The following is a 26177-nucleotide window of genomic DNA, read 5'->3' as shown; positions in this document are numbered from 1 at the left end:
GTGACCAGCCTTTGAGAAGCTAAGTAGCTTTTATCAGCTAATAGTTGTGTATTGTGAGATCTAGATCAGGAATGCTGCAAAGACAAATGAAAAGTCTTCTTAATGTTACGGTATTGCTTCTTTCTAAGACAAGACTAATTTTCAGGTGAAAAAAAATGAGATTCCTTTGCATGCAAGACAGCAGTTGCTTGGGAAAAAATGCATTCTGAAAAATACTCTGCTTCCTGCTCTGCTCAGTTTCTAAAGTGGACTTGCTTTCTTATATTGCCAGCGCTAGCAATATGCTGTTCCTGCTGGTGTAGTGTGACCCCTGACAGAGCTGTTGATTTTCATTCTGCGCAAACATCTACCCTGACGGGCAGTGTGAAGTGGCTGCAGGAGTTTGCCATACCCCGGTGACTTTGGTAAAGAACACCTGCATGCACACGTGGTGTGTGTCCTTGTACAGCTCCTGAGCAAAGTCCAGCAGCCACCTATGTATGCCCAACGAGCCTAAGTGCTCATGTGAGCCAGTGTCTGACTTTGCACTGAAAGGAATTAAAATAATGCACAAGATCCAGTCAGTCTCTGTGGCAGGATTGGTAATGTCCAGGACATAAGGGACCTTAGATTACTCCTGTCTTTTGCAACTCCTTGGGATGTTTGAAGAATTGGGAAACTGGGGAAAGGGAAACCATAAAAAGTGAAGTAACCTAGGAACCTGTCAAAGCTGTGCTGTGATCTTAGGTCCCTGACTGTTACCAGTATGTTTGCAGTGCAGTGCTAGGGCTTTGTGAGCTAGGCCTAAGCCTTTGGCTCTCTGGGACAATTGAGTGTTACTGATGGATTGAGGGGACCAGAGCAGATGCTGTGATCTGCCAGTCTGAACTCCCTATACAAGACTAAAAAGCTGGTTAAATGATGGAGGCAGTACCCTTATAAATAGAACCAACAACAGTAAAATCAGGAGTTGAGGAACTTCTGCTTTCCAAAAAGTAATCCCAGGTTTTCAGCAGTTTTGCTCTTCATTACCTGCTTGGTTCTTCTCCCTGCTTGTTTCACAAATGCAGCAGTGGAAGGAGCAAGCAGAGGTATTTCTGCAGTCTAACCTTTAGTGAAAGATGCTGAGTCTACCCTGCTTTTCCCTTGAGGAAAGGAAGGAATATTGTCCTGTGATCTAAGAAGTTGCAAAGATAGTTCTTGCTTTTAATCAGATTCTGTGAGACCTGTGTGTGCATGTGAGGGAAGAAGACACTTTCCCTCTGTGATCCTCGTGGTAATATCTTTAATCCTGTTAAAAAATTTTGTTCATGAAACTATCACTTTAAACAGAATGTCTATAGTTTAGGTGCCTTTGTGATTATATGTGTAATATTATATCAAATATTAGAATGAGAAGTAGCTACAGTGAGAAATTAGTAAAAACAAGCCAAACCAAAAGAGTTATAAGACTATAAAGAATGTATTTTTTAGGCTGTGTACATGCCAGCATATTTATATTAATACAAAGGAGTACAAAGACTTGATTTCTTTAACTCATCAATCTGTAGGTATATACTGTAAATCAAGATTTCAGGAAAGTCAGCTTCTCCCCTTCGTTTGTTATACTGGTCCTACCAACTTGTTTTTTGCCTTTTTTATGAAGCATCTTCTGGAGTGCTGCTGAAGGCGATGGGCCAAAATTTACTTTTTCTGCTCTGCCTTTTTTTCAATTTTTTTACTTGAATAAGCATTTTCATTTTCCTATGTGGTATACTTCATATAAACAAATAATTTATTTTTTCAATAATACCTATTATTGTGAAAGGTTAAGGTGGAAAATACTGAATTACAGGAAGCACAGAAGATGCTATTATTTCAGTCCTTAGGAATTTTTTTCTCTAATTTTTCCCTTTGTGATTTGAAGTCCTATTAGAAATTTGCTATTTTTACGTATACTTACAGACTTCATGGTAAAATGTGTTTTAATTTTATGCTAAATTTTTAAATTACAAGACCTGAACTGCCACAAACTCTGCCTTTGGAATTGTATATCTTACCAGTTTTGAAGTGCTGGCTTTTAATTTTCTCTCAGTTATCTACTTATGTTCAGCTTTAGAAGTAGGATAAATATGCAGTTAGCTTGGAATGCAAATATTTTAAGTACAGGCCATGTTTCGGGGAACTTTTATTTCAAACACCAACCTGCATTTTCTTCACTTGCAGTTAAATAATGTACCTCTAGGTGGCGCTAGGACACACCAGGACTTTCCTGTCCTTTGGTTTCCTTCTTACATTCAGTTTAAAAGCACATACGGAATAAACGAGCTCCTCGGCTCTGGAGTCAGAAGGCAGAACGCCTTGAAACAAATACAGGATAATTAGTGTTCAGTTTTATAGATATTGAAACTATATACTCTTGAAGGTAACACCAGCCCGTTATGTTTTTGTTTGTTCTAAAACAATGCATTACAATGACCATGAAAAGAAGCTTAATTACCCCGAGCTCGTGTTAATCAGTGTGTGTGAGCAGCTGCATCTGCCCAGAGGTGCGGGCAGGCAGGCACTGCCTTGCCCAGTAGGCAGGAGGCAGAGAAGGGCTGGTCCTTAGTAGCCAAAATCAAAAATCTTCATTCATGTTTTACTGGTTTTCAGCTCAGTTAAAATACAAGCTGCCTGAAACCCATCTTACAGTGCTATTCCCCACAGAAATTCTGTTAGTAGTTTATGCCGTTTAGTTATCTCAAGAACACTTGGTTTAAGTACTTGATTTTTCACCTCATGTAAATCTAACTTACCCATTTTGATGTATTCTTTACCTGGGTGTGCGCACAAAGTATTGGCTATAGCACTTGTCAGCACTGGGATGTTTTGTAAAGTAGTGTAGATAATCTAGTATCATCTAGTATCACAACATTCACTGGAGATTTGTTATGAAGCAAAGATCAGAATTAATATCATTAATAAAAATGCTTTAAGGAATTGCAGTTTTATCTAACTGGTTAACATAACTCATAGCTTATTTTCTCATTTTACCTGAAGTTCTGTCTCCTACAGATCACTTCTATAGTGAGTGGAAAACTACTCTCTTTTTTTTAGTATGTTTTTCTTTCTTATGTAGAGTTGTCTTTTACTGCATTTTTAACTGTATTTAGGGAAAAAAAATAGTGAGCTAATGAAGTGAGGATCCCACATAATATGTTACCATATCTGTCTGTGTGGTACACCAGTCTGCCTGGAGAGAGCCACAGAAATACAGGGAAACTATAAGTTTTGCAGTTTGAAAAACTCCCTATCCTTTAAGTTTCTGTCTCTGTCTTAAGTTTCTTCTTGTTTTTTCATGTGACAGTAAAATATATTAGGTCAAAAATAAGGCTCAGACAATATGCTGCTTGCAGTTCAAAACTACTATGTTTAATGAAATACACTTTAAAATCACTGTCAGTTTGTATCCCAGACTTAAAAACATAAGATTCTCAAAATTGCAATTTAAACCTGGACACATGAGTTTTATTTCCTTGTTAATGTACTGTAAACCCATGAATGCTTTATTGCTGTCTCTTTATTGATGCATGGATTCTGGAATATTTGTGTTAGATAATGTTTTAGAAGTCTTCTGTATGGTTTTCCAAAATGATATGCATAAAAGAAACCAGAATAAGAATGGTGCTGTTTATTTTTAAAAATATAATAAAACCCTGGATTAAGACTTATTATAATGAAATAATTTACTAATCTTTAAATTGCCTGTTTCTACCTAAAGATTTGAATACATTCCCATCCTTCATAAGAAACCTCAGGTTTTGTCTTTAACATGGCAAAAATTCTTCAGTAGTTATTCTGGGAGTTACAAATGGGATCTTCATAGTAGGTTGAAAAAGTCCTTTATATCCGTTTCTGTCAATTTATTTATATGGCTTTAGAATTGTCAAGCAAAAATGCATTCAACTGAATAGCAATTGTCTCTGCCCCATTCAAATTTTTCTTCCTCTTCACAAACAGCTGCTGAAATACAAAGAATACTCCATCAGCTTGGAACACCACAGGACACGACTGAGTTGAGGCAACAGCTGTGAGTTCTTCACATCATAAGACTTAATTTCATTGCATCCTAAACAATCTCCTCTTAGGTGATGAGATGGGTTTCTGTTAGGCAGAGTGCTTGATTTCCCTGAGAAAGGTGAGCATAGAGAAATATTTGAAACTTAGATGTTGAGATGTGCTTTCTAAAAGTAGGATAGTCTGTAAACTCGAATCAGCTGATTTGCCTGTGCATTTTGCCTGCAGTATCAGTGCATCTATAAAACCTGTGTTGTTTGTTAGCAAAGTGGCACAACCAGAAAGCAATAGCACTGCTCAAAAACATACCCCCATACCCCTCCACTCCAGTCAACACTTCCAATCTGCCTGTAGAAGTGTCACAAGGTAATGAAGATATTGGGGCGGGTTTTTTGTGAGGTGGAGTACTGGGAGAGGAAGGGGAATGTTGTTTTTAGTGATGAAAGCTACAGTAAGGAATGACATTATTGAATAAATATCTACCAGAAATAGTAGCATAACAGAAGTGAAATCAAGACTCCAAGGCAGATGCTTTGCTGGAGTTCAGTCACCTAAAAGTGGACTTTCCGTAATATGCCTCCAGGAGAGACAGCAGCTGCTCTTTATTTCTCTGCATGGTCTAATGAGCCAGTATGATTTTTTTAAATTAAACTCCTTTACCACATTAATCTCAGCATCACAAATGCATGTATGCAACATGTGCTTATCCTGGCATTTTTTGTGTGTTTCATGCTGTGCTGTGGCCATTGAATATTAGGAGGAGGTGTCTTGGACCAAAGTTGTGATATGCATTTTGTGTGAACAGCCAAATTTCTTCATAATAGCTTGAGTTCAGGGCCCATAACATTAGCCAGGGGATATTCTACTGGGGACTGGGAATAGGTGAAGAGCAACATACATACATAGTTGATGCAATAACCCAACAGGATCTAGGCATAAATTCACATCTGTACAGCACCGAAACTGGTGTTAAGGACATGCTTCAGACCCTTATTGGTATAATTGATGTATATATGGTAAACTTGCTTGAGTTTTTATTGGTCTTTCACTTGTCTGAATATTTGGCCTTTCCAAGGGTTACTTGATTATTTTAAATATTGATGCTAATGGCTTAATAATAGCTTTCCAGGTAAAACCTTTTTATATAGACTAGGCGAGGAAGATGCCAAAGCAGGTAAAGAATTTGAGTTGCTTCAGAAAAAAAAAAAGTGAATATTGGTAAAGGATTGTGTGATAATATCAGAAGTATTCATATGAATAGTATTAAAGTATGTATTCATAATGACTCCAAATGTATTGCTGCACATGAATAAAACAGATGAAACCTAGGGGCAAAAAAAAGTGAGTAATTATTAATTATGTTGTCACACTGCACAGTACACATTCTTCAATACCTATCCTGCCTGGAATCCATTATTTCATGCCTTTAAAGTGAAAAATAGACTAAAGATGTCTTTGTGTGCTTCAGAGAAGCTTTTAGTACTGATGTTTTTCTGAGAATCAGTGAAATTCAGCAAAGTAACCCAATGGTCTCTACTGAAAATTTGCATTTGGTTTTAGGCAACAGAAGCAGCAATACACCAATCAACTTGCCAAAGAAACTGACAAATACATTAAAGAGTTTGGATCTCTGCCTGCAACAAGTGAACAGGTATAAAACTGAAAAGCATAGCTTGTTTGACTAATATGTTGGTTCATGTAAAGTATTTTAGTCACTTCAGTTCTTTATTCCTATTTTCAAAGCACTGTTTAGTTAGTCAACACATTTGCACAATGCGGGAATACACTAAAATGTAAGAATGTTTTGTTGCTGTCCAGACTTGTCCCAAACTTGTTTTTATGTATCAGGAATGAAGTAGTGGGAATCAGGGCAGTGTGCTGTGCCTTTCTGCTTTTTTAGGTAACTGGATACTTTATAAGCCATTGCAGTGATGCTGTATCTGACTCTGACTGCTTCCAGGGTCAAGAAATTGTGTGCCAAAACACTGCTCGTTCACTCACTGAATAATTTGATTATCACAGTATGTCTGTTCTGCATCATTCAGATCAGCATATGCTATGTCTTGTCACAGGCTTTTCCTTTCTCAAGAGGACTAGACAGAAGCTGTTACTAAATCAACCTTCTTTCTGAGGTCTGTGTAAAATCTTTCAGTCAGAAACTTGTGAAGTGGCTGTTGTGGTTAGCACACTGCTGTCTGCCCTCCTGTGGTTTCTTATCCTAGCAAAATCTGTCACTTAAATAAAGGAAGAACAACAGGATCCTAGAAAACATGGATTCAGGTTATTGTCACTTAAACAACTAGCCTGGTCTGTGGATAGTTACTGGGGAACCTTTGGAAAAGTGAATGGTCTTGAACACAGAGTTCAAATGGCAGGCCATGATCCATGTGTGCTCATCCTGTCAAGCTGTAAACTTCTAACAGCAGTGTTAGAACTTGATCTTGGTATATAACCTCTAGTTCAGCCAAAGTATCTTTAGTTTGTTGGGTTTTTTTCTGTTTGCTTATCTTGGAGTTGAAAAGTTCACAGTGAAATGTTTTACTGTTTAATTTTACCCTTTTATCAAAGGTATTTCTTAATGAAATGCATAAATAACAGATTCATGAATGGCAAATGACAACCTTTCAGACATTTGTAAGGGTTGATGTATGAATATATTTAGGCAAATATTGTGGAGGCTCTCCCAAGTGCCCAATATTCCCTTCCCCTTACTATATCTTAAAAAAACCCCAAACCTGAAAGGTTAGAACAGGTACTTCTGGATCTGTTCTAAAGCATTTAAGGGGGTATGTGAACCCACTTACGGATTCAGTTCTATATGTATTTCTGGCATTTATGTAAAATATATATGAAGTGCTCTGTTCTTTCTTTTCTGCACCCATCCTCCCCTCAATATTCAGTCACCTCTGCATTTATTAGCATTCCTGGTGTCAAAATATTTCACACGAAAGCAGAAGATTTTACAAGCAGTGGATAATAAGGAAGGTAGAAGCTTTCTTATCACTGCTCATTTCTCACTTTCAGCTGTTAAATGAAAATAAATATACTGATTTCTTCTTTAAATGCCTTAATTTGTGTGGTTATGTGATCCCAGAAGGAAAGAAGGTTTGTCCATGGAATTGCAAATGGTTTTGTTGACAGCCTTCCCTTACACCAATTTTAGAAGAAAGGGTATATATGCCTTGGTATTTAGCAGACTGGAAATAGTAAAGCCTTGAAAAGCCTGAGCTCATTTGACTTGGTAAAACTTTTTCTCCTACAGCGTCAAAGAAAAATACAGAAAGACCGTCTTGTGGGAGAGTTCACCACAGCACTAACAAATTTCCAAAGACTCCAAAGGCAAGCTGCTGAGAAGGAAAAAGACTTTGTAGCCAGAGTAAGAGCCAGCTCAAGGGTGTCCGTAAGTATCAGAAAATGTGCCACTATATTCTTTACATTGGTGTTAGTGCCTCCACAGTGCGACTTAGCTTATCTTGAGTCTAAATGTGGCAGAACATGTGCTATATGATTTTATAGTAAAGGCTGCATTAAGTTGTAATAACCTCCCTCAACAACTACTACTTTTTCCTTGCCTTTATCACAGAAAGGAACAAACTGCCCCTGTTCATGCTGTGATCTTGCAAAAGCAACTCCTAGTGAATTTTGAAATGCTTTTACTCTGCCTTTACATATCAACAGATTTTTTCCTTTGGGGAAGAATGACTTACCAGATTTCAGTGGAGTATTAAGGTGGAGGAGTGCTGAGTAGCTTCAGATTTTCCTTGTCAGTATATCAATTTTGCCTTTTCACTCTGTGCCAAGTACACGTTCTGTACTTGTAAGTTGTAGCAGGCAGTTCTGAGCTGAATGCTTTTACTCGTATTTCAGCCTTATGCATGCATAAAGCAAAATCAGGATGAGAACGTGTTGAATCATGTTTCAGTTTGACTTACTAGAAACCTTCCAGTATTGACTCATTATAGAAATTCTGCCAGTGCTCTTTTCAGGGCTATAATGTTTTACTTATATTTTTAAACATTGATCATGTAGGGTGGGGCTCCAGAAGATAACTACAAAGAAGGAACACTTGTCTCTTGGGACAGGTAGGTTGAATTACTTAATATGCCTTATCCTAGCTCAGAATAGTGAAGGCCTGCAGGGAAGCAAGCTGCCTATGGGTTTTTTTTGTGTTTAGCATAAAGATACTTTGATGACATACATTGGGAGAAAAAGAAGCAGTTCACATAATGTCCCTCCTTTTTTCATGATGCTTCAGCTGCAGCCATGTTCTTTAGCTCCCCTAAGCTGCATCTGTGTTTTCTAGGACCCAAACTTAGGGAAGAAGCGTCCAACTTAATAAAGTAAAGCTGTTGTGGTAAGGCCCTAGTGTTTACTGGGAATTCCCATTATTTCCATATTCTTCAAGAACTGTTTCTTAGTCTCAGATTCTTTTTTGTTGCTCAGATAGATGTAAACGATGCATTTGATAATTCAGAAGGAACTTTGACCTTGTATTCATTCCCAGAATTTCCAGTAAGTCACCTGCTCTGTGCAGCACTGCACCAGCAGCTCTGCTACACCAAAGCTGTGATGGTCATACCATTTCTGTTAGCCAGGGACAGACAAGGGTAAAACCACACCATTTTATTAACTGATAATGTAAAATGTGCTATGTATTTAACTGTAGTTTTATCCTTATGAATAATTTCTCATTGTGTTTGTTCAATTCTGCATGGGTGTTGGTTTTGTGTTTTTTGTCTGATAGTCAACCACAAGCACAAGTGCAAGATGAAGAAATTACAGAAGATGACCTCCGTCTTATCGAGGAGAGGGAATCTTCCATTAGGCAGCTTGAAGTAAGTACAGGTGGTTTTACAGCAGAACATGTTTTTGACATTCCAAAAAATAGCATTTTTAAAGGACCATGAGCATTAATTGGAGGCATGACTCTTGAGCAGCTTGGATTTGTCTGTGGGTATGTGTTTTCTCTTCAAAACTGCAAATATTACCTTTAGATATGAAACATACATTTGAAATCTACTGTATGAAAGCCATGTTTTGATATACTGTGTTTAACTTCAGCAGTTCTGCTGTGGAATAAGAGTGCTCATGTGATTGCAAGAAAAAGTGCAATTTTTTTCCAATAAGGTCATATTATAGAACCATTTTAAACAGTGAATACAAATGTAGCAAAATTATACCTCTCCTCACATGCCTTCCCAATGTATTGTTCAACATGTACATTTCTAAGTGGATTTTTTTTAACATTTCTGGAAATAGAGATTTTCTGTTTCATTGAAACAGAAGTAAGTAAGTGTTTCATAAACTCCTACTAAAAGTACCAGAAAAACCTTCAAAATAAGCACATTAAGGTTTTTTTTCATCCTGCAGTATAAAGAGTCATGGATGAACACCCTGGAGGAGAAGTAACAGTATTCATATTTAAATGCACATAGATACTAAAATGTGTGATGTACATTAATGATTCCATTTTGTAGGCTGATATTATGGACATCAATGAAATTTTCAAAGATCTAGGAATGATGATTCATGAACAGGGTGATGTGATAGGTAAGTCCAATTAAATTATCTTAATTTGTTTTATTCAGTTTCTCTGGACAGCTGCAGTGTAGACCTTTTTGCTGGAAAAATTCCTCTAATGACACTATCAATGCTAAAGCAAATCAGATACAACCTAATAATGGGTAGACTGGGCTGAGATGACTAGGATTACGGTAAGAAAGAGCGCTTAAAATCTGGTTTAAAACATGCAGTTTTTAATGTGTACAAAATGTCTTTGAAGTAGTTTTTTGAACTGTTTGTACATAAAATTGGAGTTTGTGGGACATTTTATTGTATTTGTTAATGAATCTAAGTGTGCAGATTTAGCAAAGATTCATGCTTTGCCTTTCATGCAAACAAGTTTATTGTTTTAACAAAATGTGATTGAAGAATCCATTTTCTGCAGCAACTGCTAAGCCATGCTCTTGTCTATGTCCAGAACATAATTTTCAGAGCTTTTTTTATCGCCTTAACCCATAATCGGTTCATGTTTTTCTACTGAAAAAATACAATCTGTGTCAATATGATAGAACACCAAACTAGAATCATGCCTCTTGGGATATTGTTTGGTCCATTGCCTCTGTTTCATAACCCTTAGGACTTCTTTTAATCTAAGCAGAAAGTAGTCTGTAGCAAGTTGGAGGACAAGTAAAAGGAAATTTTAAAAGGAAAAAAAATGGTAGAAGTACTGGAAATTTCTGCCCTGATTGGTATCAGAGTTTTAGCCCTGCATGCAGGATGGGAGAGCTGTTACTTGACATGAATTCAGCCAATTATTGCCTGAACAGTTCTGGAATGAACTCAGGCATAGGTGTAGGATGGGTTAAGCTTTCATAATACAAGGTACGCTGATGAATACTGATGTAGACACCAGCATTTTCGGGCAGCTATTTATATGCTCTCCAGTATATTTCAGCATTCCAAACCTTTGTCTGGGTTATGACTTATCAAAATTTGAAATCTTTCTTTTCAAAACAAAGACAGCATAGAAGCCAATGTGGAAAATGCAGATGTACACGTGCAGCAAGCAAACCAGCAGCTGTCAAGAGCAGCGAACTACCAGGTAATGCCAGTTGTGTGAAGCTGCCCTGCAGTAGTCCTGACTTACACTTTCTTATGCACTTCAGATTTTGCCTAGCAAGTTCCTCAATGCTTGAAGACTTAAAGGTTTATGTTAGACTACAATGGTATTTCTAGGTCAATATAAAATAAGTCAGTGACTTCTGAAAGCTTTGGGTTTCCTGTGAGGCTGTTTCCAGCCAGACTGTTTCAGAACTTTTTGAGATTCTATGAGAGCACCTGGAGTTACACATTTAATTAAAACAAACAAACATCCCAAAACTAACAAAAAAACCTTACACAAACAGAGTCCTGCTTTTATAATTCAAGAAGTTAAAGGTTCCTGTATAAGGGAGAGCAAGCCTTTGGAGATCTCTGGAGGAGTAGGGAAGATGGGCAGGAAAACCTTCTGAAGATGTGGCCAGTTAGAACCAATTTTTGCTGTCTAAAATCTTCCTGAAGCTGTATATATCCAGCTTTTGTTACTTGCTACTTTGATGCTAAAAACATATTTCAAACGGTCAAACTTTTAAAAAAGCCTTTTAATACCTTTAAATGCCACTTCTTTATAACATTTTTGTAACTTATTAGAAATAATTGTATTAGTAATTAATCTTCCCTTTAAGTTAGAGTTAGTCCTTAGACTTTTTTTTTAAAAAATCCTCTTATGTGTGTTAGTAGTAGCTAGGGCAGTAAATGAGTGACAGAATTTCTGAAAGACTGCCTGCTGATTTCAGTAGTAGGAGAGGGTGCATCTTTGAGCTGTATTCTCAGTGGGACTAATTGTCACCTTAAGTACATTTGATGACTCCTATTTTGATACTTAAAAAATTCTGAAAAAAGTAATAGCAGCCAAAAATTTCAGTGTAAGGTATACGTTTCCTGGTTGAAATTTAAAATGAAAAGCTTCATGATTTATTTTGAGGAGCAAAGGATCTTCCAATCTCAAAGAAAGGTTATCAAGACTTGACAAGCTTCTGTTCAGTGGGTCTTGCAGGTAGCACCAAACACTGCAGAGTTGCTCTGTGTTTGGATGAAAGGAGTGTGTAGTTTGCTTTGGATTTGAACTTTCCTTTGCCTGAAAACTTATCCTTGTTCTAAGGTGCTGAAAAATTTCAGCAACTATTGTATCTGGCCTGACACCCTCAAGGAAGTGTTAGAGGCCCAGGTGTGCTGGGAGGGACAAGGCTGTTGATACCCCTATAGCTCCTGTTTGTGGTTGGATGAGCTCTGTATCATTCATCTCCCCTGTGGATTGCACAGCAGAGCAATATAGGCAAAGCCAGGTTGCTTCAGCACTTGTAGAAATGGTCAATTGTATGTTGAAATAAGTTTACCATGCCTTGCTTTAGTAGTATTACAGGGGAAATGTTTGACTTCAATGCATTTCTGGTAAGAGGGAGGTCAGCAGGATGCAGAAGGGAGAGATTGTGAGTGTAAGGAGATAATGGACACAGGAGGAAGGTACTCCAGCAAACTGATTGAGTTCTAGCAAATAAAAAAATGACATGAACAAATCTTAGTTTGATGGTGGGAGAAGTGGCAATGAGACAATCAAATTAGAAAAAGAGAATTGCTATGAAATTTGGTGGTCTGGCTATTACTGGTCAGAGAACTGACACAGGTGTTATTCTTCAGAGAGGAAAATTAAAAAAAAACAACATCAAAACCACCCAGGCAGAAGAACTTTTGCCAAGTACAGTACAGATTAGCTTTACTTCTGGGGCTATGGCCTAGAAACCCAAGATTTGAGAGTTGTTCTTCCTTGGCTATCAGCAAGAGCCCGAGAAACCCATTTGGTAATTTTCTTCCATCCTGTGAAGGAAACCTTCAGGTTCTGTACCCTTCACGTAAAGGATGAAAGATTGCTGCTGGTCTTGAGTGCTTTGGTATCTCAAGTTACAGACCTATATGGGAAATGTGAAAGTTCTCAACATGCTCATAATTTGGACTTTATTGTAGTGACATCTATTTAAGTGGTTCTCTAGTCATGTCTCATCTTTTTTTTTTTTTTGTTTTTGGTTTTTTTTTTTGTTTGTTTTGTTTAAGAGCACATTCTACCTAAGAAACTTGGCAAAAACACCTTTAAAATAACTGTGAATGGATACACAGCAGCCCAAAATTGTACTCCATTGTTCCCTTCTGTATATACACTAATAGCATTTTTTTTTCTAGCAGACCATTTCTACTTTCTCTGTTGTACAACTGATTGTCCATTTCCTTCTCTATGCTCATGTTACTTCCCCCAGAGTTCTAATTACATCCATTCATTACCTTACTGTGTTTTCTTTAACTAATTTATTATGTTTACCAGAAAATACCACTGATAATCATTCTGTTGAATATAGCCATAAAATAATTCAGACAGCTTTTTCTTTCCTTGAATGTCTTTAGATGTCTTGACCATCTTTATATGTAAGAACACAATTCAGTTAGATTGCACAAGCAGTAGGACAATAAAAGCATCTGAATAATTTTCTGATGTTCTGATGTGTTACAGTTTTCAATGAACTTTGTTTTTTTTTTCTGTTGCCAGCAAAGATCCCGAAAGAAGATGTGCATACTCATTATTATACTTGCTGTTGGAGCATTGCTTCTTGGAATCGTCATATGGTTAATTGCAAGATAAGTCTCTGGAGAAAGCTTTGTAATTTGTATTTAAATTAGGAAATTCATAGTCATGGTTTGCTCATTGTGAAATTGAGTAAAATAGTGGTTCTGTACTTCATCACACTTACTTTTTTTATAAGACTTTTTGTTTTAACCTGGGAAATAATGTTCTCAGTACTGCCATCAGTATAACTGCCTGGCCTCTCAGATGTGGGTGCTGTCTTACCAGAAAAAAACGGTCAAGATCATAAACTGTTCTGTTAACTTAAACATGAAACATCTTAAAGTTTAGGGGGCTAATCAAAGTAATGATAACTTGTGTTGACAGGGCAGGTAATTATCTTTTAGGGTATTGCTAAATATTGCTGCCAAAACAAACTCCTGAATTGTTGCTTGAGGCAACGAATTCACATCTCAGAATTTATTTTTAAGTTAGAAATATATTTCTTCTCTTTTTCCCTTCCATCACGTTCATCTACCCGTTTGATATGGGTGGTTCAAACATAAAACGTAGGTTGCTGAAGTTGTTGTGATCTCTCTTTTATACCTGAAGCCTGTGAATTAAGCCTTCAGTTTGCTTGAAATATTTGAAATGTTCCATTTATCTCTATATCTGGCATCAAGTATGGTTATGTCTGGAAGCCTCCTGCAAAGGTAGGTAGGTTGAACAATGTAATTATGTGAATTTTTTGTTCCAGTCCTTGCAGTAAGAAATACTGTATTTTATTGCACACATCTGGTGTCTTTGCAGGTGAAGTGTGCATGAGTGAATTTGGTTAGATGAAAATATGCTTTAGTCTGTGACTTCATAGACTTACTGGGAAGAACAGAAATTCCCAACTTCCTAGCTGCACTTGAATGTCACTGTTCTGAAACTGCTGTGATTTAGTTTCCATGAACAGGTGCAAAGTTGTATGTGATGTCTTTCACACAGCTTAAGAAAAGAAGATTAAAAGTTCAATTCCAAGTTCAACACTGGTATTTGAAATTAAGATAAAATCAGTTGAACTGACTGAAAGCATTAAAAAAGTTTGATGCTTATAGCCTATAAAATGTTTTTCCTTTTGTGCCATTTTGTACTAATATATTAAAATTGTAAAACCACTTTTTTGCCAGTTAATCTATTTGCCTTTTTACTTAATCTTGATGAACTAATCTGAAAAGTGTACAGATAAAAAAGTCACTTAATCTGTATTTTATAAAGTTCTTCCATACCAGACTGATAGAGAATACACTGTGTACATGGTGAGCTATGAAATATTATTTGGGAAACATCTAACTGTAAGCATAAATGAATTGTAATCATGCAACCAAAATAAAGGTCTTTTAAAGAGTGCACTTTTCTAGTAGTTGGGTTTTTTTTCAGAAACCATCTTTAAAAGCACAGCTGTTGTCTTTGCCTTTATGTGAATGATTGAAACTTCTCTGAACAACTCCAGAGAATTTTAGCTCAGCTGGTGAGGTGGCCCCGCTCTTCCGTTACTGCACTTCACAATGTTAATGAAAATACTTCTGTATCTTACATGCCCAGCTGGTGATGCTAATGCCCTGGGATTTTTGGTTTCAGACTACACTAGTACAGCAGTCAACATTTTAGCCGGGTAGCTTTCTTACCAGTGAACTGTCTAAAACTGACTTTGGAAATTTCCTGGCTTTAATGTTTAACAAACTCTTTGCACTACTTCAAACAGGCACAGAAGGATGACCTAATCCTATTTGCCCAGGAGAATCTTTTCCCTGTTGCAATACTTCATATCTGCCTCTGTCAGTGACTGACACTCTGTCAGTGATTCCACTGACATGCTGAGGAATGAAAAGAGGTTTTTTGGCAGCAGAACTTCACCTCTGACTCCTGACAGATCAGAAATTCTGACTATGCTTGATACTTGTTACATTGCATTTGTTGTTCTTGTTTGGTTTTCTATTAGGAGGATTCTCTACTAAAATGCATACCACCTTGAAAAATATTGTTCTTGGGAAGAGATGGTATATTTACCATCTTGTTTGATTGTTTACCTTATAAAGGCATGAATACCCTCTTTACTGAGTTTGTCCAGTAGTGACTGCAAGGTGGGATACATAAAAGCTTCCACGATGAAGTGCTGGTGAGAATCAGGCTGGGGCAACAGTACCAGATAACTTGGAAATTCTGCAAGTTGCACAGCACTGCATTTCCCAAACCCCTGCTGCAACCTGTGGTCTCTGCTCTTCTGTGTCTGATTTGTGTGCATGTCTTTATTTCCCACATTGAATTTTCTCTTTATTTTCAGAGTCATGTGCCTGCTCAGCTGCTCTCTGGTGTTGGTGGTTGGGGCACTCTGAGGGAGAAGAGTGCTGCTGAGAGTCGTGGGTGCCTTGCTTGCTTTCATTCATGATTTATTGAAATAAAACCCTGTTTGTGATGTGGGGGTGCCTCCCCCACATGCTGTCAGATGAAAGAATTCTTCCTTGAATCCTATGGAGGTGGGATACTGGAGCTCTTTACCTCTGGATGAGATGAAGGGCCAGCTCTCAGAAGTCACAGGGATGGTTCTGGCAGGTATGGTGGCCACTGCTTCTGCTGTCACCCCAGCGTCTGGTGGGGAGGTCAGTGCTGGAATGTTTACACACAGGCTCCTGTACCTGTTGGAGAGACCAGCCTGCAAGGCCCTAATTGCACATTAAGGATCTTGATGCTGTTCATTTTCAAACTTGATTAGGCAGAAACAAAGTGCTGGGAGGGGTTGTATTTAGAGTGTCCATGTTGGGGGGCATAAAATATTCCTTTCTAACCTGCTCTTAATGGAGCTTCTCTCTATCATTTCCCCCCGCTACATGCATACAACTCTAAAATGTATGAAATGCAACTTTCAAGTACTTTAAGGAAGCTTTGATATCTATTAAGAACTCAACAAAACATCTGGGTGTAACATATATGAGTCCATGTTTTTAGAACAAAGATTTTGGCTGCTCTGAATTATCCATCAATATCTGTCAGATTAGGAAGGCCAAAAAATGCAATCAAAGCACCCTTCATTTTACTGAAGAAACCTGCTAAGAATAGTTCCTTTGTAGTTATCTTAACCACATACCAGGAGTGCTTTTCTGTTCTTTCTTACTTTTTCAAAGGGCTGAAAATCACAGGGGCACACAGCTTTTTAAAGGTTTTTCTTGTCTTTTTCCCTGCACCCTTTTAAATTGTCCTGATAATCAGCAGGGTATGCAATATCCCCAAGCTAACTTTGTACCTAGGAGCTTTCTTAAGTCACCCACCCACACATGGTGTGTGTATTGTCAGCAAATGTGTTTGGTGTCAGAGGGGTGGGCTAGATTTCGGATATCAATAGTTTGAAACCATGATAAAAAGAAGGTGTAAGGGGTCTAAAGGTGGGGGGAGGGAGAGAATGACATGATCTGTTAGTGAATTTGAACCAATACCCTCATAGTTGATCACTGGCTTGGGATGTCTCAAGCACTGTGTTGTTGGGTATCACATTTGAAAGAGACTACTTGCTTGGCTTTTGTTTAATTCTGATTGAACCTCGATGATTTCAAGAGCACCAGTGAGAGAGGAAAGTGCAGAGATCTCCTTGCTGCTGGATAACAACAGTTGATGTCTTTCTGTTTCTTACGGTACCTGTGGTGCAAAGGGGTGCTTAAGTGGGTACCATGCAGCTTTCCCTTTCAGTTTGCAATTAAGTCCAGAGCTCTCACCCAAAGCTGTTGTGGAGTGAGGAGTAATTATCCTCTGATGAGGTGCCCACCTGCAGAGCCATTCTTGATGCTATTGCAATATAAGGGTTGCAAGAATAAATACCTGAAAAGCAATCAGCTTCCAGGCGTCTTTGTCCTTGTAGGGGTGTCTGAGGGGCCCCCTAATGCTACAGAGGTTTCTGTAGCTCAAGAATGCAGATAACAAAGCATTTACTTAGCTTTGTGTATCCTGATACATGATATCCTTCTATAATAAAGGGAGTTGTGTTTGCATAATACTAAAGAACTCCACAAATCCCGGCATAACCAGAAAAGGTAGCAAAATCTTCAACTTTTAGAAGTAGAGATGCTGTAACTTGCCTCTTAATACAACTCATTCTCAACTTTTCCTGTTGGCTATATTGAATGTCGAGTGCTGAGCTCAGCTGTAGTGATTTGGTTTGCTCCTATCCCATGTATCTCTATTTCAAATATCAGAAAGGTACTCAGGAAGGGGAATGCATCACACTTGTGGGTATGGTGGAGGTACAGAGGAGGGCCACAAAATAGCTGGAGCACCTCTTTTCTGAGGCCTGAGAGACTTGAGTTTTTCAGCCTGGAGAAGAGTCCAGGGAAACTTAATTGTGGCTTTCCTGTACTTGAAGAAGTCCTCCAAGAGAATTGGAGAAGGACTTTTACAAGGGTGTATAGTGATAGGACAAGGGGGAACTGTTTTAAACTGAAAGTGGGTAGGTTTAGATTAGATATAAGGAAGAAATTATTTACAATAAGGGTGGTGAAATGCTGGCATAGGTTGCCCAGAATGGTGGTGGATGGCCCACCCTGGAAGCATTCAAGACCAGGCTGAACTGCAGTCTGAGTAACCTGATCTAGTTGAAGATGTCACTGCACATTTCAAGAGGGCTGGGCTAGGTAACTGTCAAAGGGTGATCCAAGCTTTTCTATGACTCTGTATTTGCAAGAATATCTTAAGAAGAAATATTCAGTATAAGTGTCTGCTCTTTAATAGTCATATCTCTGTATATGAACACAACACTTCTTTGCTACTGCTGATAAAATATATTTTTCTTTTTTAAGACAAAATTAACCTAGATTGAAATGCTTGTTAGCACAAGAAAATTAATAATTGAAACTTTTTATTTTAATTACTGTCACCTTTCAACATATGTCTTGCATATTTTAAAAAATGTAAAAAGGGAAAAGTAAAAATAAGCACAAAGAAAATTGAAAGTCACTAGCAGCACATTTCACCTCTCCTTCCTCCTTCAAGATTCATTCTGGACTGAGTTTAATTGTGTTTTTCTTTTATTTAATGTTTATGCAGAAAATTTTTGGTCTTTGGCAGTACAGTTGGAAGTCTGAAGAGATAATAAGGGTGGGAAGAAGTAGGCATACTGCATAATCCAGGCAGTATAAATGATAATCTACCTTCCCACCTTTACTCATAAAGGCTGCTGGAGCTCACTGTAGCTGCCAAGTTTGCATCTTAGAAGGAAGGACTCCAAGACCCACAGGGAGTTACTCAGCAACAGCTTCAGCTACTCCCAAGTCCTGCAGGCTGGATGGACCTATATCTAAAGGAGGTAAGCAGGGACAAGTAGAGGATCTTATCCCCTCTGAAGGAGAACATCAGCCAGCAACCTGGGGAGAGGGTAGATAAATATACTCCTTGCCATCTGCACCATGTTTGCTCCCTTCCCACCCACCCCCACTACCCACTCCCCTCTCCCCTCTTCCTTCTCATAGACACAGATGTTCTCAATGCAGAGGAAACTGAAACCCCAAAATCAGGTCCTTCACATCTTGTCTTCAGGAACTTCTCTGCCACGGTATTACTGAAATAAGGAGATACCTCACTGTCTAATGTTCTGTTCTCCAACAGCTTTTCTTCATCTAGATGAAGAATAACTATGATCTTGGAGATTAACCACTGTGTTGTCAGGGACAACTAGGCTGAAGAAGTTTGGGGGGTCAGAAATGCTTATTAAAAGTAGATTCATACTGTCTTTGTAAGATGACAAAAACAAGTTGAGGCTTTCTTATCATGTATCAGCCATAGTTTTGATGCCTTCAGCAAATCATTATTTTAAATAATCTGAGAACTTTAAATAGAAAAGTAGACCATTTGACCCTGATTTATATTGTTTCTGTTAGTTTACAGACTAGTCTGTAAATTCCCAAGCAGGGACTACAAGGCTTGAAGCTCTAGGGGAGGGGAGATGTCTGCAGCAGTGAGCCACTATTGTTCATCTGCCCCACAGTGACATCCCTGGAAAAGGGCATTTGAGCACCTGAGTGCCCACACAAAAGAACAGGGCATCACTAATTTTCAATTACCTCAGGTCCAAGGAAAAGTAAACAAAGCTGGGGGAGAAGAATGTATCCACAAGGAAAGTCAATTCAGCATCTGTCCTGAAAATCAGCTCTGTCTGGTTGCAGCACGGAGAGGCCATAGCACACAGACTCGTTTGCTAAGGCCAGGTGTACACACTCTCCTGCCATCTGAGGGGGAGGAGGAGAGTTTTGGAGTGTTTGGCGAGTTTTGGCTCAGTTGTAAAGGAGGCAGCTCTCATGTCGTAGAAGGGCTCATAAACCATCAAGGAACCTCAGACTCATTCCTGAGGCCTTCCACCAGAAGTCTGCTCCCTGACAGGGAGGAGGTGCTTGGGCATTCCTGCATATACCTAAACATATAATAATCCATTGAACTCCATGTTTCCTGGGGCCCTCGCTGGGAGCAGGGTGAAGAGGAGTAACAGAATGCCACTGGATCCGTGGGGGTGATGGCTGTCTTCCTACTTAATCTGTTTCTCACCCTCTCCTCTCTTCTATTTCTCTGTCTCTCTCCACCTGACATTTACTGTTAAATAAAATCCGTACTATTGACTTGGGCACATGGTCTCACCTGCATTTTGGTTCAGGCAGAGGAATCTCTCTAATAAGTGTAATCGGATCTTAATATTATGTCAATTCACCCAAACAGAAAGTACTTTTTTTTTTAAAAAAAACAACACTGCATGACTTCTTCTGGTCTTGCCTTTTGTACTGGCAACTTTTCCTCTGCTCCAGCCTTTGCCTGGCAGCCTGTACAGGCAGAATCAGCTCTGCTTTAAGGCTCTGCCCATCCCACTGTGACGACTTTCTGCAAATAAGGTCAGCTGGTTGGCTACATGATTGCTGTATAAATCTAGTTCTAGGATGGGAACAAACATTTTATTCACTCACTGTCAAAGGCATTCAATGATGAAGTATTTGACATCATCAATTCAGTAACTTCCATGAACTTCTCAACCAGTTACAGCCTTGATCTTAGCACACTCTTCCCAGTAAAGAGAAAAATTCAGATCGTTTATTCTAGCAGATACTGGAGTGAGATTTTTTTATTATTTAATCCCTGGAGTTCTAATTTTATGATGCAGCTGCACCTGAAAAAAGGCAAGTGCCCAGTGAGCCAAGCATTTCCTTGCAAGACAACCCTCCTGTCATTTCCTCTCCCTACCCCAGCCCCAAATTAACTTCTGAACATTGCCAAGACCATAGAAGTTTGGCCTCAAGTTTCTTTCCCCTCGGACATAAGATATCCATAAAAACTCTAGTTGAACTTTAAACTCCTCTGCATTTTAGGTAGAAATTATTTATCAAAAAAAAAAAAAAGTATGAGGTTTATGATTCATCCATTTGCAAACACAGCTCTACCAAAAGAAAAAAAAAAAGGCTAAAGAGATATTTTGTAAACCATGCGCATAGACTAGAAGAGTTCTGAAAACCCAGAAATATTACAAAAAGACCACAAGACTAAATGAAAGTAAGAAAAATATTTGAGAGGAGAGCACAGGATGAGGTAGGGGAGACAGAAAAGGATCTTTCTATAGCTTGTCCTACAGAGAAGGGCAGAAACAAATGTAACAACTGTAGGTCTGAGAAACTGGAGGTGACTGTGGAGGGTTGTACTGAATAACACTACGCAACATTGTTCTGGGCAATAAATGGTGGCTGACTGTACAGATGTCTCAAATTTTGGAAATTACTCTTCTATGAATAGTTTTCTGAAGCTGGCCTTCTCTACAGCCAGAAAAACCATCTTTGCTGTTGTTGTTTTATGGCTTTGGGAGGGGAAAAACAGAAGCTGTTCTGCATGTTGTGTTTCATTTGATTCCTGAGAATTCAGTAGTTTGGTGGAGTCATTTTGGCTATGACTCTAGGGAAGTGGTCAATTCCCTGAACTTTTATTGACTTGCCAGTTATTTTCTTGTTTTCTGGGAGAGCTGCATTTGGAGTAAAAATGCAAAGAGGGCTGGAGCAGAAGCAGGATGCATTAGGAAGGTTTGCAAAATGATTAAGACCAAAGTAGTGGCATCATAGTAATACAAAGAAATTGAGATATATAGGATAATTCAGTTTGGCTATGCATGAGTTGTTATGAGACAAATATATGTCAATCTCAAAAACTTAAACACTTCAGAAGTTAGATATTTTATTAAATCATATTCAAAATTTCAAGAAGGCATAAATATTTTTGCCTTGATATCATCCTTGAGGTTGCAAAGCCAGATGGTGTTGTATTTTAATTACTTTTTGTTCATCATTACTTGTATGCCTCATCCCTTTTGCCAGGAAAGTGCTGTTGAAATATGAGGTGCTCCCTATGCAAGTTTGTTCTTTTGTGTTTTTCAACATGATTCCTTTGCACCAAAATCATATCTCCAATACTCCTGTTCCATTCTGTTGGGATGTTTCTAACAAGAACTCTGCCCCAAGCTGTGTTCTCTGCTTGTATGCAACAATTCCAATCCCCAAAGGAATGCAAGGACATGACTCTTCAAGACTGATATAATTTGAAAGGTGTGTACAAAATACTATGGCTGCTATGGAAGAGGTGGTGAAATCTTATGCTAATCTGACTTGCTGCTCTTTGATGCTAAGGACACCTTGAATATTTTCATCAGGCAACTGAACTCCTTTTTTCTTTTCTTTTTTTTTTTTTTTTTTTTTTGAGACACAGATTTGGACTAGCCTTCAGAAATTGTTTCTTGAGGGAGAAGGGAGGAGGTTCCTCAGCTAAGTGCTGTGTCTTTCCTCATCAGGTTTTGCCATGTAGGTACACAGAGGATCTTTTGATGAGGTCCTTAACAAAATCAGACCAAAAGAATTTAAGGAAGGCAAAAATTACGACATTATCAAATGCTTTACCAGGAAACCATTTGTCTGATAAAATTTTCTTTATCTGATTGATAAAGAAAAAAAGACCTATGGGGTTTGTAAATCAAAATGAGAAAGGAAAATGCAAATTGTTTAAAAATTGTTTAACCCAGTTCTAAGATGAACTCCTTTTAGGAGCTGCTTGTTTTGTTTTTTCTACTTATGCAGGGTTGCAAAAATTTTCCATGGATACTCATTACAGAATACTTCCCACTGTGCTGAGTAGTGCCTAATGACTATTAGTCATTATAGTGCTAATAGTACTGATTTGCTTTTAATGGGTGCCAAGGTAACTTGAGTGTTTATTCTGTGAAAGATGCTGTGGGCAAGGGGATGAAGAAGACTTAACACGATGGCACAGGACTGGGGCTAGTCTGGGTTTCTGTGTGGGAGTCATCTTGGATGAGAACAAGTATGTGACAACTGCACCTCTGAACTGTGCTGCTTCTGAGGTAGTGATAGGAAAATAATTTATTTTAAAAATCCAACAAACCAACAAGGCAAATCAACAAACCCAAAGTGTCAGCTTGAAACTCAGGCAACAGCCTAGCAGTAGAGTCTGAAGCCTGAGATGCTGTGGCATTCCTGCTTAGGCTGTCTTCTCCCTCAAAGAGGATCAGAACAACCTGGACAAGCTCCACACCAATCACCCTATTGGTGGCTTTTTTTTCCACCAGGTGTAAGAGCAAGGTTTGGTGACACACAGCGCAAGATCTGCCCAAGATCTGCAGATGTTATCTGGAAAACCCCCCAAGAACTTTTGTTTTAAATTATTAGTCCAAACGCAGGTTTTCTGGATGAATAAACAGGTGACTGTGTATATCCCTTGAGCTGGCAGCAATGTGCTTCACAAAGAAAACCCGGACAAGAGGCTGTGAACAGTAAACTAGTAATTTGCAGGGAAGTCTGGGTTTGGACTGCAACCTCACATCCTACCAGGGATAACAAGACTATGGTGCTAAAATAACACAGATGCTCCTGAAAATGCTGAGGAGTCAGACTCTGGTCTATACTTAGCACTATGAAATTGCAGTACAGCACCCACAGACTAAAATCCATCACATGTACACCTTCTATTTCATTGAAAACTGAGATTTTGGCTATTGCAATGTCAGACTTGTAAGGATAGAGAGAGATGAATGAAGCTAAACAAAAAACTAAGTCATTATGATTTAAAGTCTGTGAAATGCCACTACTTACTGAAAATGACACATTGTGTATCTGGGTTGGAAAGAAGAGGTCAACAAATGACTATCAAATGAGCTTCCTGAGGTTGTGACCACAGATGGATGTGTACTGTGACTGCCTTCTCCAGCTTCCAGAGGGTCTGGGAAAGAGGCTGAATTCATTTTTTCCTTGAGGAGCTCTGTTTCTAAAGCAGAACCATTATGGGTCCAGATATGTGACCTCCAGAGAGTTATGCTGCCAGAAGAAAATGTTGATCTCACTATGGTGATATTTTTCTCCTGCTTATTGAAAAAAAGGGAAATTAGAATAAGAAAAAAGCTTCTTTTCCTGATAGAGTAGTGTATGAAAACATCACTTGTATTCAAAATGCTGTATCATAAAGAAATCATGGACTGGGGAAAAATTTTCTGTTTACAAGGTGCTTATAAATCAAACAAGGACCCCAAACTGGTATCACCTGCAGAAAGTGTTGACTACAGCGCCTCCCAGAAGTCCCCACAAAAAATCCATGGTTATTGAGTTCAGCTGGTACAGCCACATGTCCAAAGGTTGCTTATATAAGTCTTAATTTCAGGCTACAGTCTCATGGGTATAGTAACAAACAAAAAATTTAAATAGCATGTATTCATGCTTTGGATTCATATTGTGTGCTCCAAGCAAAGATTTGTTTAATTATGTTTGGAATACTCCAACTTTGGTGAAGTGAGCCTTAATTTGAAAAAGTTTGTGCCTAGGAATATCAGGCAGCTGTAAATCTGTATTGTAGTGCCTGTACAGGAGTACCAGACAGCTGCTTTTCTCCTGATGTTTAGAAGAAAAATCTGCAGTAGTCTGGAGTTCAACTGTCTCAAAAACTCTAGAAATCTGTCCATCATACCTACTGTTTTTTCTGCAGAACTTGCATAGTAAGTTGAAATCGGAAAAAATGCAGTTATTTGTAAAATAATATGTTTGGTAACTGTATCCTCAACCTAGCTGTTTTATAAAAGAATAAGAACACAAATGTATAAATAATTCTATTAAAGTAACTCTTAAATAATCAAACTGAGCATCAAACTGCCTTTTTAGTGTGTGGATCCTGGAAGAGGGGACACAGCACAGCAATGCTTGTCTTCTTCCCTGGTGGCAGAGCCAGTTCTACTTTGTCTTGTTGTTTCACACTGGAAGTTCCTGCTTAGTAGATTTTTTACCAAGGATTAATACCAAGGGTCAGTCTCTTTCAGCATCACAGCTTTTAGGCTACTTTTTCTGTCATATACCTGTGGCTTCATTTTTTTTACACTTGATCTTCTGGTCCTGCAATTTTTTATTCCTTCTTCAAGGCTGTTGTATCCTTGGATGTTATTGATTCAATGCCAATGGGTGATATAATGTGTTAATTTTAGGAATTTTAATTTCATTGCTTTTTGTTGTATGACTTTCACTTCCATAGTACGAGTGCTTGTCATTCTAGGTTGCAAACTTGACAAAAACATCCATGATCATGACAAGCAACTCAACAAATTCATGAGAAAGGTCCAGACACTTTCATGATGGCCATGTTGAACATCATCTCTTGGAAATCTTACATTAAACTCACCGTTGAATAAGCAGGCAAGAATCTCATCCCTCAAGCTGTGTACACTTTATATGCACACATTTATTTATAAACTCCACATTTCAACAGAATTTTCTTTGCTTTAACTCACAAATGATCTTTCGTGTTTGTAAGTGCCTGGGGGTGGGGATGGGAGTGTTATATATGCAGGAACAAAATGTATTGCATCAGTTCAAAGTAAAAAAAGAACATCAAAATGCTTAAAAGATTTAGAGATGAGTATTTTTTTTCCACCAAAAAACGTCCTCCTTCTCAAAAGAACGGTTACTTCTGTTTGCATTAGGAATTTACCACTGACTTCAGTGAAAAAAGGTTTGGGTTCAAGATTTTGCTGTGTCAAAAAATTCTGGAGATATTTTCCTTAGATGGAGTAACTTTGAGCTAATCTTAATCTGTGGTAAAGGCAGATGTTTCTATGGTTGTCCAGAAGATGCAGAGATTTGGCACCCTCTTACTGCTACATTTTTTTTTGTGTTTTTGTGTGCATCTATAGGCTTGAATGGCTATGCAGGCTGTTTGCACAGAGGGTAGAGCATGGGGATGCTCTCCCTTTCTGCAGAGCAACACATGCCCCCAAAGGCACCAAGTTCCTCCTCCTGCTCTCCTTCTGTTTTGTATTTGTTCTGCTAATTTTAACATTATAAACAAGAGGGGGAAACTAAACCCAGAGGTCAATTATGCTCTCTGAATCCATCTGTCCAATTAAGAAAAAAAAAGTAGAGATTTTTCGTCTAGATTTAGAATACTGGATGCCTATTGAGCTTTGTGAAGGCTACACAGGAGAGATGCTCTTCATTTTCTTACAAAAATCACACAGGCTGAAAACCTATATCCACTAGCTGCTTTCTGAACGAGATCAAGACACAAAACAAGGTAGTGAGAGGTAAGGGCTAGGAAGTGTCTTCCCTCCAAAAGCAGCCGTGCTGGCTTCCACACAATCAAATAAATACATAAGGTGCAGAGCAGCAGTCATGAGCCTAAACTGCTGCTTCCAAGATCAGCCACCTAACACAGCTTTCTAACAGGAAGAATGATGATAGATCAGAGTTGATTCTTCCCAAAAGGAGAAGGAGAAAGGAGAAGAGAAAAAACATTGCACTGATAGACATCATAAGGCCAGACAGACACCTCTCAGGTCTGATACAGGAAAAAGGTGATCCTGCCCATGAGTCAGGGTTTGCCTTAGGTGGTCTCAGAAAGTTAATTGTCACCTGGGAAGTGCATTACTCAGATAAAAACTTTTAATGAGTTCTGGAAATGTGAAATGCACTTA

At 38.4% G+C, this 26177-nt stretch overlaps 1 protein-coding gene across 2 annotated transcripts in view; it reads left to right on the top strand.

Moving 5' to 3' along the window:
- STX7 (syntaxin 7) overlaps positions 1–14565 on the top strand; it is a 31734-nt gene extending 17169 nt beyond the window's left edge. For both annotated transcript variants that reach the window (XM_068184497.1, XM_068184498.1), the window contains exons 3-10: positions 3961–4030; positions 5578–5668; positions 7280–7417; positions 8047–8099; positions 8762–8852; positions 9495–9567; positions 10539–10621; positions 13154–14565. In XM_068184497.1, the coding sequence (XP_068040598.1) occupies positions 3961–4030; positions 5578–5668; positions 7280–7417; positions 8047–8099; positions 8762–8852; positions 9495–9567; positions 10539–10621; positions 13154–13246 (692 nt within the window). In that variant the 3' untranslated portion in view covers positions 13247–14565. The remainder of the gene's footprint in view (positions 1–3960; positions 4031–5577; positions 5669–7279; positions 7418–8046; positions 8100–8761; positions 8853–9494; positions 9568–10538; positions 10622–13153) is intronic.
- The last annotated feature ends 11612 nt before the right edge of the window (positions 14566–26177 follow it).

The sequence above is a fragment of the Anomalospiza imberbis genome, chromosome 3, assembly GCF_031753505.1.
Source record: "Anomalospiza imberbis isolate Cuckoo-Finch-1a 21T00152 chromosome 3, ASM3175350v1, whole genome shotgun sequence".
In the NCBI taxonomy this organism is placed as follows: Eukaryota; Metazoa; Chordata; class Aves; order Passeriformes; family Viduidae; genus Anomalospiza; species Anomalospiza imberbis.
The sequence above is the reverse complement of the archived record's forward strand: the minus strand, read 5'-3'. Positions and strand labels throughout refer to the sequence as shown.